Consider the following 19,694-nt stretch of genomic DNA (forward strand, 5'->3'; position numbering starts at 1 on the left):
TTCAGCACAAGACGGACATTACATACGAGCATCATGGAGGTATTTGGATGTTTTTTTGTGTGTGTTTTTTTACGAAGAGCTCCGGTGTCCCTTTGCAACCGTTATATGGACATGCACTGCTACGCTGAGACCCCCTGTAACTCAGAGAAGCCACGGAGGAATCTGAAACTTCTTCCAGCCCTTAGTCAACATGAGGGTGAGTAGATAATGAGCGAAATATCATTCTAGGGTGAACTATCCCTTTAACTTTACATTCATCAATCCTTCCTCAACTCGCTGCTCGGTTTAATCTGTTGGACATGGGATTTCTTGGTTTCCCTCATCAAACTCATCAAATACACAATCCAACAACTCCACAACGCTCTGGTGGACAAGTTGTGACCTGCACATTCACCACGCTATGAGACAATAACACAACGTTACCAGACAGAGTTGTTTTAGAGGGAAATACAGAGACTGCTTGATGAAAAACTGTTCCTGAAGGCAACGTGCATCAGCGGGTTTTGCATGAATTTCCCTCTAAAACAACTCTGGCACTCTTATGGCAATGGACCAATTTGCCAAAATGTTGAACTATCCCTTTAAAGTCCCTGTGTGAGCTCAGTTCTTCAGATTTACCAGTGAAAAATGATTATAACATAATTAATTGAATGGAATAGAAAGTTTATTAAATAAAAAGGGGTTTTATTAAATGGCAGTGTTGATGGTTTGCACTAGAATACAAAAGAATAAACTTTAGTCTTTTAAAGTGGCATCTTATGACTGAAGCTGATCATTTTCATGATTGATTGATACTGTATACATACTATATCAGTTATTTATAGTTTTATTTCAATAATAAAACAGTCTGTAAGATAAAACTGGTCAGAAGCTGCAGTAGAAAGTGATCGACTATATAAATGATGATAAAGATCAATTGGTTGTTATCAGCCTATTTGTTCAATTCATTGATTGATTGATCGCTCTTTCGATATCTTTAAAAAACTGTGTTATGTTTTCATTTTATGAAGATGCAATGAAAGTTATTCTTTAAAGGTATAGTATGTAGGAATTCCCCCCATCTAGCGGTGCGGTTGCATATCTGAACGTATTCTTGTTGTTGCATTCACGTGAAATCGGGCAGACGTCAGACAGACAACAGATCGACTTCAGTGAAATACGTATTTAATATTTTTAATATTTGATTTTTGCTAATAAAAAGCCAAATAAGTTACACACTGGGGCTTTAATGTGAATAATCATAACACTTGGTGCATAATTTTCTTTACTTACAAAGTGATTTATAATAAAAACTGAGAATAAAACAAACTCAGAGTAAGAAGAAACGAACAAAAGCACAAAGCCAGTGAAGATGATGAGTTATTTATCAGTCCAGACTTATAAAACAAGTAGAGGTGAAGCTTTGATGGTCTCCAGGAGCTGAAGGTGACACGGGCCTCTCTCAGCTTTTAAACTAATCAATACAAATCTGAAAATAGATCCCAGAAGCAACAGGAAGCCGGTGAGGAGACGCTGGGATCTTTAAAACAAGGTCGTGAGTTTAAACCTCGATGACAGAGTTCTTTCATCGAGGGGCGAGATCACGATCGTAGAAGATGAGACAGAGAGAGATTTCTGCAGAACGAGGTGAACGACGCAGCTTGTAGTTTGAAATGTGGATGTTTGGATTGATTTGACCTGTAGATAAAAGAAATGGTTTTTGAGCTGGAAGTATAAAGGACGATGACGATACACTGTAAAAACTCAAAACCTTACCAAGAATATTTGTCTTATTTCTAGTCAAAATGTCATTTCTAGTCAAAACAAATCTCATTATACCTAAACTAAGACTCATCACATTAAAAGTAGCTTGTTTTTAGACACTTTTTACTTCTTTCAAGCAGATTTTCACTTGGAATAAGTAGAAAAATCTAATAGTGGAGCAAGTTTGCCTTTCTTATTACAAGCACACAAACCTTTCTTTCACTGGCAGATTTTTCTACTTATTTTAAGTGAAAATTTGTTTGAAACAAGTGAAAATGATCTAAAAACAAGTTCATTTTTAGGTGATGAGTCTTATTTTAAGTGGAAAGAGGTTAGTATTGAGTAGAAATTAGACATTTTGACAAGAAATAAGACAAATATTCTTGGAAAGATTTGGGGTTTTTGCAGTGTAAGAGATAGTTACTGTGGACGAGTCACTGACGGACGGGAAGGATTAAAGTTACAAGCGTGAAATCAAGAAGAAGCTAAAGAAAACCAACCAGTTTAGAAGATGCAGATCTCACACACACACGTGGCTGTTTGAATAGTGTGTGTGTGTGTGTGTGTGTGTGTGTGTGTGTGTGTGTGTGTGTGTGTGTGTGTGTGTGTGTGTGTGTGTGTGTTTGGGCGTGTTTGTGTTGTTAAAGGGAGTGTCTCCTTCAGGTTACTAGGAGTCAAACACTCAGACAGTAGTGTGTGTGAAGCAGGTCAGTAACTTATCTGAACTTGATAAGCTGCAGAGATAAGTTAAATACCTGAGTTGTTTGACTGCCGGTCTGTGTGTGTGTGTGTGTGTGTGTGAGTGGTTCACAACTTCATTAACAATTCCTTTGACTCACAAATGGAGGCCGAATCGACTACGGATAAAAAGAACCCCCAACAAAAAATGCAAAACTTTACCGAACCGGTTCACAGCAGGAATGTGTGAGGCTGGAAGAAATGTGATCAGATGTATCAGTTATAACAGAAAAAAGTAAAGTTTAATCAATGAAACTGCATCAGAAACATGTTTAAATGTAAAATGAAGTTTGTATGAGGAGGATAAATTGGCTTTAAAGCATTATTGGTTACATTTATCTGTAATTTATTAGAATCCAAACTCTAAATACATAGGCTATAGGTACTTTTACAAGTTGTTTCTTGTGCAATCTTGATCCCAACCCACCAATGTCTTGTAGGCAAGGCAAGGCATCTTTATTTATAGTGCATTTCATACCAAGGCAACTCAATGGGCTTTACATAAAGACAAAACATTTGAAAAGAACAGCATAAAACAAACTTAAAAAAACAAAACAAAAAACAGAGTTAAAAGCAGGAGCAACGAAGAATAAAAAAGTAGAATAAAAGAAATAGATATATGTTTTTAACCTTAATTACAATCAATTACAATCAGTGCAGTTTTAAAAGGAGCCATTTGTAAAGTATTGCTATTGCTACATAGCTAGCGTTAGCATTACCAGCTGTTGACTCACCAGTCCAAGAAATGTTGCAACTTTGGCATCAAACTTTATTCATTTACTCGCCTACAGTGGAAAACAATGTTTTAATTTACTGTCTTTTTCTATAACTTGTTTTCTCCTGCTGATGTTAGCATGCTAACTAGCTAACTGGGTCCAGCTCACATTGACATTTTCCGATACTGAGTCACTGTAGCGTCCATTAGCCGATCAGACGACGTATTATAACTTTTTGTCTTGTATGTGAACAGTTGCTAAAGCTGAATAGCTCAACTGATAATCATAGACACAACAGAAACACAAATGCAGTGAAGCTTTAAGAATATTTGTTTTAAAACGGGAGTCGGACAAAAGAAAGGTATTCGCGTAACGTCACAAACACAACACCTTCTGTGATTGACACGGTCCATTTGACCTCAAAATGAAAATCTACGTCTGAAAAACAAACTGAAAATAAAAATGTGTGTTGTGTTGTTGTTTTTCAGGTTTTCTCAGAGTCGCACCATACTGACCAGACCGGATCGACCAATCGCTGCCTGGATCGCCGGGCTTCACTGCTGCTACTGTATTGATCCCGGTCGTTGATTCGTACGGTGCTCGTCGTTGTGATCCGGGACCTTTTGATCACGAAGGAATCGATCACTGCTGCTGCTGGAATACCGATACGGGATTACCAGTCGCACCTGAACCAGACAGAAGCAGTCGATACCCGATAAAGGAATATTTGATCAACCGCTGTTAGCATAGCAAGGCTTCGATTGGCTAACGAACAGCAACCCCCTTTTGCTTTATTGATCAACCGCCGTTAGCAAGGCGTTGATTGGCTAACGAACAGCAACCCCTTCTGCTCTATTGATCAGACTTCCTAAAGGGAAAAGGACGGATCAATGGCGGCATCGGACTTGATCCAAGACAGCGAGGACATCCGGCCTCATGTGGAAGCGTCCGTGACCACAACAACCCCTAGTAATCCTCAGAGGGTCGCTAATGGTAACCCGCCTCGCCATAATAATAACTCCCCACCGCCACCATCGCAGCCCGGCGAAGACGCCCACGACGGCCAGAAGAAGAAGCATGAGCACAGCCGGCTGAGCCACCTGCTGCAGCAGAACCAGCTGATCCACTCGCTGAGCAACGGGCTGCGGCGCCACTGCGACTACGTGAAGATCGCGGTGCCGGAGGAGCGGAGCAACCGGCTGCCCGCGGAGTGGTGGAAGACGGGCGTGGCCTTCCTCTACGCCCTGTTCAACCTCGTCTTCACCACCGTCGTCATCACCGTCGTCCACGAGAGGGTGCCGGACAAGTCGGTGAACCCGCCGCTGCCCGACAAGTTCTTCGACTACGTGGACCGGGTGCCCTGGGCCTTCACCGTCACCGAGGTCAACGGCCTCATCCTGGTCGGGCTCTGGTTCGTCCAGTGGCTCTTCCTCAAGCACAAGTACGATAGAAAGTTTCTATTATTTCCTATAATTGACCCTTTGTTGGCCTTCTGATTGGTCTGCATTCTAAGGTTGGACAACCCTGGGATGAAACTCTATGAAACTAGATAGGTAGACAGCAATTTTTTCGGCAATATAATTGTTCAATATGGCTAAAATGTGTGCCTAGGGTTCCTGCAATAGCGACTCACGATATCTGGAACGTATTCCCAAAGAGTCATTTTTATCCCATTCCCCAAACCCAAGACATCAATAAATATACTTAGCCTATGTATAGGGCCTATAACATATACATATTACTTTAACCTTCAAAGTTATCTAGCAAACGTAACATTACCGTTGCTAATGTCTTTTGAACTTTGTGAAGTTTTACGAGGAGAAACGGGAGATCGGCAGAGATTAAGCATTAGCTTGTAGCTAACGTTAGGTAGCGGTGTTAGCTGCAAGCTAGTGAGTGACCAAAACAATGATTTTTCACCACTTATCGGAAAAAGTCATGTAATGTCCGTTCAGTCGCTCTTTAGCCGAGTCTGTCTTCTATCACAGACACCATTTTTCTGATGTGTAAGATAATTCAAATTTTCCTTACAAGCAATTTCAATCTGCCTAATTTTCAATGGTTTCCAATGGGATTTAACCCTTCCGTGACCATTGTTTGTCCAACCTGCCAACGGTAACCGTGGAGGGCGGGACTTGACAAAGGGTCAATTATTGTATAGTCTCTAAGTATTGATTGTTTTTGACGACTTATCAGCAAAAAGTGAAGAGTTCCATTGATTTGGGACGAGTGGCCTCTTGTGAGTCGTTCACAGTCGTGTTTGTAGTTTGGACTCTGTTGACCTTTACGCTCCACTGTGGAACCGGTTCACTCTTGTCTACGGTAAATACACGTCGTCTGCTGCTGTTGGACTGAGGCTGGTCTGACTGAGATGTTTTTAGACTCTTCTGTTCAATTAGGCCAAGCCGGACCGTAGGCACCAATGGTACCATGGTAACGTCAATGATGACCAGTAGCATCCAGCAAAGAGCTGCAACTGGTAGTTTTTCCAAATGAGATTTCTCTAGGATTTCTCTAAAGTTAAACTGTCGATTTATTCAGTTAAAATATTTTCTGCTGCAGTAGTTTGATGTGTTTCTCTGGGTCTGCCATTTTGTTTAATCCATTGTTTAAAAGGAAAGTTCAGCTTTTTTGAAGTGGGGTTGTATGCACATCCAACAACAAAAAGAAAGTAACGTTTCGAGCGTACTGCTCTTCTTCAGACTTAGTTAGTCTGAAGAAGAGCAGTATGCTCGAAACGTTACTGTCTTTTTGTTATTGGATTGCTAAATAAAACAGCACATAAGGGAGCTGAAGTGTGCCGTCTCCTCTTTTCTCTTTTCTGTCTATATTTATGTTTGAGGCCAGCACCTTTTTAAACTGGATGTGCGCGACCTTTCTACTTTTTTGGTTGTATGAGGTACAAATGGGCACTAAGTATATCTGCCGTCTCAGAATAATACACCGGGACTTCCTGATTAATTGTCCCTCATTGACAACATTGTCTTGTGTTTCTCAGTGGGGGAGACAGACCTTTCTACTGCAGATATTACACTTAGTGGCCATTTGTACCTCAAGCTGAACTATCCCTTTAAATCGCACTGTGGTGCTAAGATCCTCTATGTAGGAGATGCAGCGTTACAGGCAGCAAAAATGGGACGAAATGGGAAACAGTTTGAGTTTCTTTAGAGGAAACTCCATCCCACATCTTGACAGTGATGTTATTTAGATTTAATTTAATTTGATATAAAAGCGAGGCACTTCCAGAACACCTCTGGTCCCTCTGAATACAAACTAGACTATAGTGGGACCAACCAGAGACGCCTGTATCCAGTCAAGTCCCTTTCCTCCTGTCTTTATTTATTTATTTATTTATGTGACTAACCGTTGACTTCCTGTCTGCAGAGCCATCGTGGGCCGCCGCTGCTTCTTCCTGATCGGGACTCTCTACATGTATCGCTGCGTCACCATGTACATCACCACGCTGCCGGTGCCGGGGAAACACATGGTCTGCGCTCCCAAGGTACAACACACACACACACACACACACACACACACCGGTCCAGTTCACACACAGTCCACGTTCACTGGTGTTAAATGTCGATGTTGTTGTAAATCAAATGTTCGTTTGTTTGTGTGTTTGTAGTTGTACAACAACTCCACAGGGAAAATCTGGAGGATTTTGCAGCTGATCTCAGGAGGAGGTAAAAACACAGAGTTTCACTTCCTGTTTACAAAGATAAACAAAGACCGTCTGTCAACAACACTGCTTCATATTGTTGTTGTGTTTTGTTTGTGTGTGTTTGTTGTGTTCAGGTTTGTCCATGACTGGCTCTCACCTGATGTGTGGAGACTTCCTGTACAGCGGCCACACCGTCATGCTGACTCTGTCCTACCTGTTCATCAAAGAGTGTGAGTGGAATATACCTTCCTGTTGCCACCACCTCTCACACTTTCCCAACCCCCCAGGTCAGATGAAAGGTCACTGGGGGCTGGTTTTTGGCAAGGAGGTTTATCTTTGGGTAAACTCTGGATGTCCCAAATTTCAGAATGAAAGTCCATTTTTTTGGACCCGTAATGCATTTTAACAACATCCATGACCCTTCAAGTGGACAAAAATGTCCAATGGGTTTTTTAATGTAAAAATTTTAACTAACAGATATCACCATGAAACTTCCCAAGTTTATCACTCACATTAAGACACATATTTTTTGTATTACAAGTTTTGTCAAATTTTATGTTTAAATATGTAAATGAGGCGATATCTAATGAAATATGCTAATGCTAATTTCCAGAACCGAAATCTGAACAATGGATAAAGCCCCTTTCAAAATTCTTTTTTTTTTTTTTTTTTTTACACATATCTTTATTGATTTTTAGTCTTTACACAATTCCCCTCCCTCCCCCCAACCCTGAACTGGATCCATCTGTTAAAAAGCAAAAACAATGACATTTCCTTTGAAAAATGAAAAACAGAAACGCAAAAACAACATACAGTACACCTGCCTGTCTTCTAGTTAAAATTGGTTACATAATCACCTGAAATAAATAGGCGAGAGTGAGAGAGGAAAAAAATAATTAATAAAAAATAGTGAGAAACATCCTTTCAAAATTCTTGTTTTATTTTGTTGACATATTAGAGTCAGAAGTTTTCACCAAGGGGATTTTGGATATCTCTTTTTTATCACTACTGTCACCAGCCATAAAGCCCATATAGAGCCCCATAGAAATTTTGCGTTTTTGCAGCAAAAACAAGTGGCCAGGAAGGGGTTAAACATTTAGAAACCCATGTCAAAAGTGATTTTCATGTTTAGTCAAGACACAGACCTATATGTAGCCTATCACAAATATTTTGGGAGTAACTGATGTCTAAATTTTGTCCAGCGGTCATGGAAGTCTTGATTGTCCAAGACAATTTTCCCTCCGGGGACATTAAAGTTTATTTTGATTGTTTTATGAAGTGGCACAAATTGAAGGATCATTAGAGGGTTAAACTTTAACTGTCAGAAGCAGGATTGTTAACACTGTGTGTGTGTTTGTGTGTGTGTGTGTGTGTGTGTGTTCAGACTCTCCTCGCTGGATGTGGTGGTATCAGTGGATCTGTTGGCTGCTCAGCGCCTCGGGCGTCGTCTGCATCCTCATCGGCCACGAGCACTACAGCATCGACGTGGTCATCGCCTACGCCGTCACCACCCGGACCTTCTGGTGGTACCACACCATGGCCAACTCACATGTAAGTACTAATATATATAAACACACTGGCATGTCCTTATGCTGCCCCCTGCTGCAGAAACTCAAGATCTTTCCAAGAATATTTGTCTTATTTCTTGTCAAAATGTCTCATTTCTAGTCAAAACTAATCTCTTTCCACTTATATAAGACCCATCACCTAAAAATCAACTTGTTTTTAGATCATTTTCACTTGTTTCAAACAAATTTTCACTTGAAATAAGTAGAAAAATCTGCCAGTGAAAGCAGGTTTTTTGTGCTTGTAATAAGAAGGAAAAACTTGCTCTACTATCAAAATGTTCTACTTATTTCAAGTGAAAATATACTTTCACTTGAAATAAGTAGAACATTTTGACTAAAAGGTGACTTTTTACTAAAAAAGTGTTTAAAAACAAGTTACTTTTTATGTGAGGAGACTTGTTTCAAGTATAATGAGATTTGTTTTGACTAGAAATGACATTTTGACTAGAAATAAGACGAATGTTCTTGGTGAGATTTGGAGTTTTTGCAGTGTAAGCTTATTGGTTAAAGGGACAACGAGGAGTTTCTAATCGGTTATAAAAAAGTCTCAGGTTAATGTGGATGAATCTCCGCTACCCACACTTGTTAATGGGCCCATTTTCGATAAATATATCATTCTGTCGTTATTTTGTTATTATTAGTGGTGGCGGAGATGCTGGTCGAGCCGACCAGCGTTTCTTTACTTTCAGTTTCGCAACGAGTCATGAGAATAACGTAGCTGAATCGCCGTTTATGGTCGGAACTACGGTGGTATCTGAACCTCCTTGAACCTCTGACCTTAATTATTGATGAATGAAAACATGAGTCCGTCTTGCGCCGGTCAAAAGAATTTTACGGTGCGCGCGGAGGCTCATAAATGTAGTGTGAAAACGCTTCGCTTTTCCAAAACTCCTCGTTGTCCCTTTAAAACTATAGAATAGAATAGAAAGCCTTTATTGTCATTATACATCAGTACAACGAAATTATGTTGCTACTCCACTGGGTACTCAATATACAATCAATAAAGTAAAATAAAACCATATTCAGTTTATAACACATTTATTTATTTAACGCTCTTTAAATATGTCCAATAACGACACACGATAAAAGGATAAACCCACTCCCAATGTTCCTTTAACTTCCCATCACTAATTTTTCCCTGTGTTTGTTTTATTTTCTGCTCAGTCGCTGCGTCAGGCTCCCAACAACTACCTGTCGAGGACGTGGTGGAACATCATCTTCAACTTCCTGGAGAGAAACGTCCAGACGACGGTTCCCATCGTGTTCTCGTGGCCGGTGGCGCTGCCGTCGTCATGCCGACAGAGGTACCGCATGGTGGAGGGGGGGAGGGACGAGTGAGGACGGACGATGTGGAGATGCAGCTAAGTGACACGAGCTGACGACGAAACGAAAGACTCTTGTACGAGAGAGAGAGAGAAACGGCGGTTTATTTATTTGAAGCAACATTTCCACCTCCTTCCTGGTTACTGAGGAAGAGGAGGAGGAGGAGGCACCGACGACGAGGTGTCACTACGTTTACATCGATTATAATCACATCAGAGGACGGACAGGAACAGATCGACCAGCTGAAGAGGCGGATTATAAACAGTCACCGACCTGTGGAAACAAAATACTGACGAATAATAATGAATATTCTCTTTATGTCGTTCATTTAATGAATGAAGCTCAGATTAATCTTTTCTAGAACTAACGTTAAATTAAATAGGCTAGCCTATATCTGATCAAATGGTAATAATAAGATATTTTATACAGTTTAGATGGTTTACACGAGTTAGCTATGCCAACAAATGCTAGTCTTTGCATGGATAGCCTATTTAAAGCTGACTTTTGAAATCGTTAAACTGTAACAGAAGCTAAACTGCTGGCATGCTAACGTTCTCAAAGCTAACATCAGTGTCAGAATGAATGTTTAGTTAGCCAAACGCTAACTGAGAAATGCCAACGAAGCAAACATAACTAAAGAGTTGGGACAAAGCTAAAATGCTAGAACATTTACAAAGCTAACATCAGTGTCAGAATGAATGGTTAGTTAGCCACACGCTAGCTCCTTATGCTAAGGGCTATGTTGATGAGAAATGCCAACGAAGCTAGCTAACATAACTAAAGAGTTGGGACAGAGCTAAAATGCTAGTTGTTTAACATTTACGAAGCTAACATCAGTGTGGGAATGAATGCTTCGATAGCCACGCTAGCTTGTTATGCTAAAGCGGCGTTGATGGGAAATACAAATGACGCTAACATAGGGACAACGCTAAAATGCGATCTGTTAAACATCAGTATGAGAAGGAAAAGTGTTGCCATCGAGTTTGATTTGTTTGCCACGTTGGCTTATTATCTTTAAGAACTGTGTTGATGAGGATTTAAGCTAGCTGGAGGTTCAAAACCAGCTAAAACCACGAGCCACGTAGCCTTCCCTGTATCGCAACATGGTAGCTTGTTACGTTATCTGAATATAAATAAAAATATGTTTCGCACACACAACGATAAACTTGCCACCATGAATGTTTGTATGTCTGGGATGTTAGGCTACGTGCTACGGTTTTGCTAACAAAGCTAAAAGTGCTAACTCTTCATCAGAATGAGAGTCCATGAGTGTTGTTGTAAGTACGTCTTCCTAAACTTGATTATTGTTAAGTTATATTTTCAACAAAAGTGTAAAAAGTATTTTTTATGTGTGTTTATTGTTTAGTTTTTCTTTTTTTTTTTACTGAAACAAGAAACTGCCTGTTTTCAATTCAACCAAAAACCAAAAAAATAAAAATGCTGCTGAATTTAAGTCGGATTAATGAAGGTTGTTGTTGCTGTGTAGTGTTAATTTTGTAAACTTGATGTTCACCACGGCAACATTCTCAACATCTGTCCAGTGTCAGAATCCAGATGTTTATTGCTTCTGTAATAAAAAGATTTATTTTCAGTCGAGAGCGGCTTCTGCTGATCGATGTGTTATCCTTTTTCCTTTTTTTAGTTTTTGGGACTTTTATTTTTTTTGACATTTTTCTTTCACCAAAACCAAAATAATATCGATGCAACAGACAGATTTTATTATTATTTCTTCAACAAATACAACACATGAAGTAAATTAAGAAAGATTAAAGACGAAGAGACGTTTTATTTTGTTTTTTTATCCATTTAACTGAACCGTGGGAGGTTTCCTGAGGCCGGCTGGCTGCGTTTCCTCTTCCTCTTCCCCTGGAAAAAGAAGAAAAAGCAATAAAAACTGAAAGTACCTTACACACTCAAACAGTATTTAGATTACACAGTGTGATGGACAAAGCGTACGTACGTAGTTGTCTCTGGCCGACCATCCGGGGTAAAGCTGCATGTGGAGCAGTCTCTCCTTCTGGGCCAGGTCGTAGTATTTGGACTGTTCAGAGTGCGACAGAGCGTGCCACTGATGGAGGAGTTATAAAAACAACAAAGTACAAGAAATTAGCTGTCGGCATCATATCACTGAGGATCGAGTAGATAAATACCACTGATATTGAAGAAAACTTAAAAACCTGACAATGGTTGGACAAGAACTGCACCTAAAATTAACTTCTTACTTTGTTTTATGAGGTTTATCAATTAAAACTGTGTGTTTCATGTCTCTGAGGTGCCATAAGGATTAAAAGTTGTTTAATATCATTAATATTTAATCAGATTTATTCACCTCATCTGTTTTTTTCTTTTGTTTTTTTCAATGAGCTTTATTGAAAAGGCATTGAACAATCAAATGTACAGGGAATATCACACAGCTGCTCCATAAAATGTCACATAAATCAGAGAAAAATAATAGGCTACTCAATATATTATGCTTATGGATATGAGCAGTAGCCTATCCACAATAATTCAAAATATATAGGCTAATGAGAAAATATAAAATGACATGGGGATAAGAAGAAAGGAAACAGAATAGACGCATTACTCCTCTTTGAAAAGATTCTCATATAGATTTGTAGTTGTGATGCTTTGTTTAGTATCAATAGTATACTCCTTAAATTCACATTAAAAAAACTAATGAATTTGGGTGAGACTTTTTAATGTTTACATGTGTAGGCTATATCGAATTTGCAATACAAAACAAATAGATTGTGATATACATAATATCATGTTTTCCATGGTCAAAGTACATTATATCGCTTTTACAGTCAATTGAACACTGCAAAAACTCAAAATCTTTCCAAGAATATTTGTCTTATTTCTTGTCAAAATGTCTCATTTCTAGTCAAAACTAATCTCTTTCCACTTAAAATAAGACTCATCACCTAAAAATTTACTTGTTTTTAGATAATTTCACTTGTTTCAAACTAATTTTCAATTGAAATAAGTAGAAAAATCTGCCAGTGAAAGCAAGTTTTTTGTGCTTGTAGCCTAATAAGAAAGAAAAACTTGCTCCACTATCAGATTTTTCTACTTATTTCAAGTTGAAAATCAGCTTGAAAGAAGTAAAAAGTGTCTAAAAACAAGCTGCTTTTTATGTGATGAGTCTTATTTTAAGTAGAATGAGATTTATTTTGACTAGAAATAAGACAAATATTCTTGGTAAGATTTTGAATTTTTGCAGTGAAATGTTGATATATGATGCTCAAGTTGAGAGTCCTAGTAGCTATAACTGTAGCTGAGTGACATCACAGTGACATCACAGTGACATCACAGTGACATCATCATCATGATGTCTCACCCTGCGTCCCAGGATGCGGTTGATGGCGGCGCTCTCTCTCTCCCGTCCCTCCTGCAGCACCGTGTGTCTCATCTCCTTCATGTAGAGCATGAAGGCGTTCAGAGGCTTCTTCACCGCCGGCTGCCGGCTGCACAGGGACACAGAGAGAGAGGTTAAAGGGATAGTTCACACAAAATTGAAATTTCTCTCATTATCTCCTCCCCCTCATGTTGACTAAGGGCTGGGAGAAGTTTCAGAGTCCTCCGTGGCTTCTCTGAGTTACAGGGGGTCTCGGCGTAGCAGTGCATGTCCATATAACGGTTGCAAATGGATAGATAGATAGATAGATAGATAGATAGATAGATAGGTTTTATTTGTCATTCTTATGCGTCACATAAAAACGAAATTATGTTTCACACATCCACCGTTCGAGATCAAGATCAGTGCATTAATTTCAACAATAAATAAGTAAAACATGTATAATTAAAAAACAACATATAAAATTAATGATCATAAATAAAAGAGAATAAAAGTTATCATTAGATAAACACTCTAAAAAATCAGTTAATTCACATTCTTTTGTTAAGGAGTCTGATCACTGTGGGGAAGAAGCTGTTCAACAGGCGAGTGGTTCTTGCTTTGATGCTTCTGTACCTTCTTCCTGACTGCAAGATTGTGAACATGCTGTGAGAGGGATGTGTGGGGTCCTTTAAGATGTCCTCTGCTCTGTGCACACAACGGACTCTGTGGATGGATACCGTCTTCGTAACAAAAAGACACACCAAAAAACATCCAAATACCTCCATGCTGCTCGTATGTAATGTCCGTCTTGTATTGAAGCCCCGAAATGCGAAATTGTCCCGAAAAAAATTAAATAAGTCTATATTTCAAGCTTGTTTTACGAACCGAGAAGAGGAGCTTTGAGAAGCTTCCGCTACAAAACAAGCTTGAAATATAGACTTATTTAATTTTTTTTCAGGACAATTTCGCATTTCGGGGCTTCAATACAAGACGGACATTACATACGAGCAGCATGGAGGTATTTGGATGTTTTTTGGTGTGTCTTTTTGTTACGAAGACAGTTGGTATCCATTTGCAACCGTTATATGGACATGCACTGCTACGCCGAGACCCCCTGTAACTCAGAGAAATTTCAATTTCGGGTGAACTATCCCTTTAAAAAGAAAGTTCAAGCCAGAAAGAAAGAAAGAAAAGAAAAGAGAAAAAAAAATGGGGACACACTTGGAGACACCGTTGCCGGGGTAACAGGGGTGTGTTCCTGAATGGGCGTCGCCCGTATGAGCAGCAGCGGACGAGCTGATTGGCTGAGTGAGCGGAGAGGAGGATGGGAAGTGTCTGTCACTGTAGAGGAGGAGAGGAACCAGAGGATGGACGGACGACTGTACAGAGAGAGGAGAGAAAGAGATAAAATATTAGACATGAAAATTAATATTGGGTCAATTTGGTTATTAACTATTGTTTGCAATATTTTGTTATGATATAGGCTAGAAGTGTTGACTTCAATTTATAATTTGGTAAATATTTCATAATTCATTACAATTTTTACTATACCATGATTAAATTGTATACAATTGTTTTTTTATAAATCAATATTCTTTTACATTTATATTGTTAATATTTTATATCATTATTATTCTAAGTTTTATGGACTAGCTACAGTTTTTTCTTGGCTTTTTTTCATTTTTTACCCCATGAAAATGAAACTTAGATTCATATTACAATATTATGTTGTTCAAATTTCGGTTCAATTTGTAATAATTTCACAATTTCATTATTAACATGCTGTAAAATGTTTTTATTGTATGTATAAGTTATATGGACTACAGTTCTTTCTTGGCTTTCTTTCATTTTTTTCCCATGAAAATGAAAAAAAATATAGATTTATATTAAAATATTGTGTTATAAAGGTATTGAGTTCAATTTGTAGCAATTTCACAATTTCATTATTAAGATGCTGTGTATTTCATTGATGTTTCCCCATCCTAGTTGTTTTTTTTTTAACATTGCCTTTGTTGTAACAGACATTTTCCTTGCAGCTGTATTTTTTATTTTATTTTTTCCCCCTGACGGCACTAGAAGGCAACAACATTACACCCCAGTCTGGTCTACGACACGTTAGAAACGAAGCTCTGAGGGAGAGAAGACCTCTGACTCTCTGGGTCACATGTGACACTGATGGTGTTAGAAGGGAAACGTATTGCCTTAAAGGGAGAGTTGGACTACACACACACACACACACACACACACACGCACGCACACACACACACACACACACACACATATACACACTCACAGTAACAGCAGTGGTGTGAGTTTGTGTGGTTTGTGTGGTGTTGTTGCGCCCCCAGCTGGTCAGATTGAGGTACTGCTGCTGTGGAGTTGGACAGCAGTCGAACACCTGAGGTTTACCTGCAGTGTAATAAAGGAAAACAAAAGAAGAACACATTATAATAATACTAAAAATAATACTAATAATACTACTACTAATAATAAAAAATCTGATTTAATTTCACTTTGGTTTATTTTCGTTTTTTATTCAGCTGTGAGACTCACCACAGGTCGTCGCTGCAGGGTTTTGATTCAAGCCACTCATCAGTCCAATCTCCTAGAAATAGATTAATAAGATCAATAAAACAGTTCAGTTAAAAAATTAAAAATTAAAAATGTTATGCAACTTAATGAGGTGATGGTGTCATGTTTTTAAAATGAATAAACCTAGAATCTATAAAGTAATATTTGTAATAATGAATGTTAATTATATGCAAATTTGATTTTAAACAATAGTTAGTGCATCAAAATATATTTTTAAAGAAGGAAACAACAACTAAAGAATGCAGTTGTAAGCTAAGTCGTAATAATTTGTAACTTTGCTTTACATACATTTTCATAATAATAAACTAAACTCATCATCATCATTATTCCTTTTATTTCAATCATTGTTTTACAAACACTAAAGTTATTGTCACAAAATGCAACTGTTTTAGAAACAGTGCAAACATGTAAATAATGAGCAGCTGACAGATGAATTAATTAATAAAGTATCTGTCTGTCTGTCTATCTATCTATCTATCTATCTATCTATCTATCTAGTATCTATCTATCTATATATCTATCTATCTATCTATATCTATCTATCTATCTATCTATCTATCTAGTCTCTATCTATCTATCTATCTAGTATCTATCTATCTATCTATCTATCTATCTACAGTATTTATCTATCTATCTAGTATCTATCTATCTATCTATCTATCTATCTATCTATCTATCTATCTATCTATCTATCTATCTATCTATCTATCTATCTATCTAGTCTATATCTATCTATCTAGTATCTATCTATCTATCTATCTATCTATCTATCTATCTATCTATCTATCTATGTAACTAACTATCTATGTAACTAACTATCTATGTAACTAACTATCTATGTAACTAACTATCTATGTAAATGAACAGTTAATTGTCAAAAGTAAAGAAAGAAAGAAAAAGAAATGTACTAATACTAAATACATATATATGGAAATTACACATGCAATTGTCTTTTCTTTTTTAACATGTTGAACATTAAAGGAGATATTGAACATGATAATAATAATAAGTACGTACCGCTCTGCTGGACATCTGCTCCGCCCTGAATGAAGAAAGACAAGAAGTTGTATTTTTACAATTATTGATAAAAAATGTTAAAGCTCCGAGGAGTCGACAGTCACATCCTCGTCAGACTGGTGGGATGAGATCATGTTCATGAAGCTTTTATAACAACACTCACACTCACACTCAGTCCTTACAGTAGCCTCGGGTTCTTCCACCGACGTCGCTCATATTCTTATTTTCTACAGTTTTTATGAGAAACTCTCAGCCGTTTATTAAGATGTAGATATTGTAACTAACTGTGGAGGTTGATGGAAACATCTGTGATGCTCAAAATGTTGTAAAATTACATTTAAAACATTTATCAACATGCAGCTGCTTTGGCTGACGAGTCGACGTTCATGTTTCTCCACTCCTCTGACCTTTGACCTCTGCTGCTCTCCCTCAGAGTTTAGAGTCAGGGGTGAGTTTCTCCCTGTGGCTTCGCCGGCACGGCTGTCACAAATGTTTTGCTGTGAACCGTCCAAACTGAATCACTGTGAATAGAAATCTGTGGTAAAAAAGAAAAAAAAAGAAAGAAACATTTTTTTAGTTGTGACTTTTGGCAGATTCTTCTTTTGTAGATGTGAAATATGATGTAGTCCAGTGCTTTTCAACCTTTTTTGAGCCACGGCACACTTTGTTCATTAAAAAAATCCCGCGGCACACCACTAACCAAAAATGTTAGAAAATGACACAGTGCAGCCTAATGCAGTAAATATAATACAAATTTTGTCTCTTACAGTGTAGTTAGTTTGTTCTGACTCAGTAATGGTCACTGTGCAGGCTTCTGCCACTACACTCATTGACATAAAAAAAGTCCTATTTTATTAGCCAACTCTGCCAGACAGTCACTATTGCAGACACAGATGCTCAACAAAGCCTTTTTTTTTTCTAGCTGTCAATCAACTCATGCGAGCTTGTCAACACGTGCACACTTCCACTCGTGCCTTCAGCCATATTTCACAGCAAACATGAGAGGACTTAAACTTATGTTGTGCACTCCTTGTGAGAGAAAGTCAGAACAAACTCTGAGTGCAACCTGCAACTCTGCCTGGTCGCACATCTCGCGCTCTGGAGCACAGTGCGCGCAGCTGCAGCGCTTCAGATCGGTTCAGTTCTATTTTTCACGCGAGCCGTGAGCGCCGAGAGCGCCGTCAAGCTGGGTAGACCAGGTCGTACCAGACAGGAAGTCTGGCACAGAAAAGGCGAGAGAATCCGGTCAATTTTCAAAATAAAATAATTAAATAATGATTAATAAGTTGTTGCGCGTCCGTCTATACATAGGCTATTTGACCGTTGCGTATGCACACGAGACACATGTTTACGTGTGTGTGTGTGGAAAACCGAGTGAATACGAATAAGGACGGTGCCCCTAAAATAAAAAGGAGGCGCTCTCCAGCCGGCTCCCCCGTCACTCACCTGCAGCTGCACAGACGAGCAGAGGAGCGCTCTGCTGTTCTGGCGTGGATGAGACGCAGCACAGCGGGAGCAGCGCGCGTGTGTTATTAAAATAAAAAACAAACAAAATGAGACTGGCCGGTCGGCTCAGTGGAGTGCTGAATCTCACTCATTAACGGTTATAATCGCCTATGAGCGTCGGTTATCGGTCTGAAAAAAAAAAATCAAAATGTGCATCGCTAGTTTGGATCAATTAAGTAAATTTGGTAATTTTCCACGGCACACCTGGCGAAAGCTCACGGCACACTAGTGTGCCGCGGCACAGTGGTTGAAAATCACTGATGTAGTCATTGTAAAATGTCCGATACCTTCTTTTATCTAATGAGGAACGTGATCAGACGTTGAAACAATTCTGATAAAATTGATAGTTTTTTGTTATAAAATGTAGTTTTCTGTTGGATGGATGAAATTCTACTGATTCAACTTGAAAAAAATATTATTCTCAATCATCACCAAGTAACTTTGTTGTTTATAAGATGTTTTACAAATGTTCATGTAAAAAGAGATTGGATTGGATAACAATATATTAATTTTAAGAAAATATTTTTAAAGAATTGATATAAAATTAATTTTAAATAAATAATACTTAGCCAATACAATCTCACCTATTTATTTAAAGATACATAAATTCAATAAAGCATTGCATAAATAAGAGTACAGTTATTGAAAAAAAGATAGTCAGTATTACTGTAATATTGGTGATTACAAAGAAATTAAAAAGCTTACAATGTAGATAGAATATACGAACCAATTGTGCTAATAATATCAAATGCAAAACAAATACTGTACATGACGCGTTCATGTAAAAAGAGATTGGATAAGTATAAAATTGAAACAATATATTAATTTTAAGAAAATATTTTTAAAGAATTGATGTAAAATGAATTTTAAATAAATAATATTACTTAGCCAATACAATCACCTCACCTATTTATTTAAAAATATATAAAAAGATAGTATTAATTTGGTGATTACAAGGAGGGAAAAGAAGCTTATAATGTGTGTGTATATATATATATATATATATATATATATATATATATATATATATATATATATATATATATACATGTATATATATATATATATATATATATATAGATAGATAGATAGATAGATAGATAGATAGATAGATAGATAGATAGATAGATAGATAGATAGATAGATAGATACTATTATGTAGCCTACTACCAATACTAATTATTGTACAAATAATATCAAATTCAAAACAAATACTGTATATGACGTGTGAATATGTGAATTTATATTTAGAAATTCTACCAGTGAGAGAAGAAATGTGAAAGTAAAAGTGAATCACTGCTTTCCTAGAATAACCAGTCCTATAATAAAGCTTAGAGCGCCATCTACCGTCCGTCTGGTCTCAATGGGTGTTGGTGTTCTCCGCCCCAGACAGTGGATGTTTCTAGTCGGACAGTATTTGTGGCTGCACCAACATCCGCTCGAATCATTCCCCGCCAGTTTGTTTCTTTTTCCGTGTATCTATCTCTCGG

General features: G+C 37.9%; 2 protein-coding genes across 2 annotated transcripts; one reads left to right on the forward strand and one right to left on the reverse strand.

Annotated features, from left to right (window-relative positions):
• Positions 1-4,084: 4,084 nt before the first annotated feature.
• LOC146968530 (phosphatidylcholine:ceramide cholinephosphotransferase 2-like) lies at positions 4,085-9,828 on the forward strand. The gene is made up of 6 exons (XM_085806399.1): positions 4,085-4,638; positions 6,582-6,699; positions 6,823-6,880; positions 6,993-7,088; positions 8,243-8,409; positions 9,591-9,828. Exons 1-6 carry the CDS (start codon positions 4,088-4,090, stop codon positions 9,762-9,764), a joined length of 1,164 nt encoding a protein of 387 aa, XP_085662525.1. The 5' UTR covers positions 4,085-4,087; the 3' UTR covers positions 9,765-9,828.
• Positions 9,829-11,471: 1,643 nt separating this feature from the next.
• On the reverse strand, positions 11,472-16,713 carry LOC146968531 (transcription factor 7-like 2). Its single transcript, XM_085759826.1, has 7 exons — positions 16,699-16,713; positions 15,643-15,694; positions 15,389-15,498; positions 14,307-14,468; positions 13,090-13,209; positions 11,710-11,817; positions 11,472-11,615 (listed from the first exon to the last, which is right to left on the reverse strand). Exons 1-7 carry the CDS (start codon positions 16,711-16,713, stop codon positions 11,556-11,558), a joined length of 627 nt encoding a protein of 208 aa, XP_085615952.1. The 3' UTR covers positions 11,472-11,555.
• Positions 16,714-19,694: the final 2,981 nt, after the last annotated feature.

The sequence above is a fragment of the Trachurus japonicus genome, chromosome 18 (genome assembly GCF_045865225.1).
Source record: "Trachurus japonicus isolate A0001 chromosome 18, Traja_1.0".
NCBI classification, from domain to species: Eukaryota; Metazoa; Chordata; class Actinopteri; order Carangiformes; family Carangidae; genus Trachurus; species Trachurus japonicus.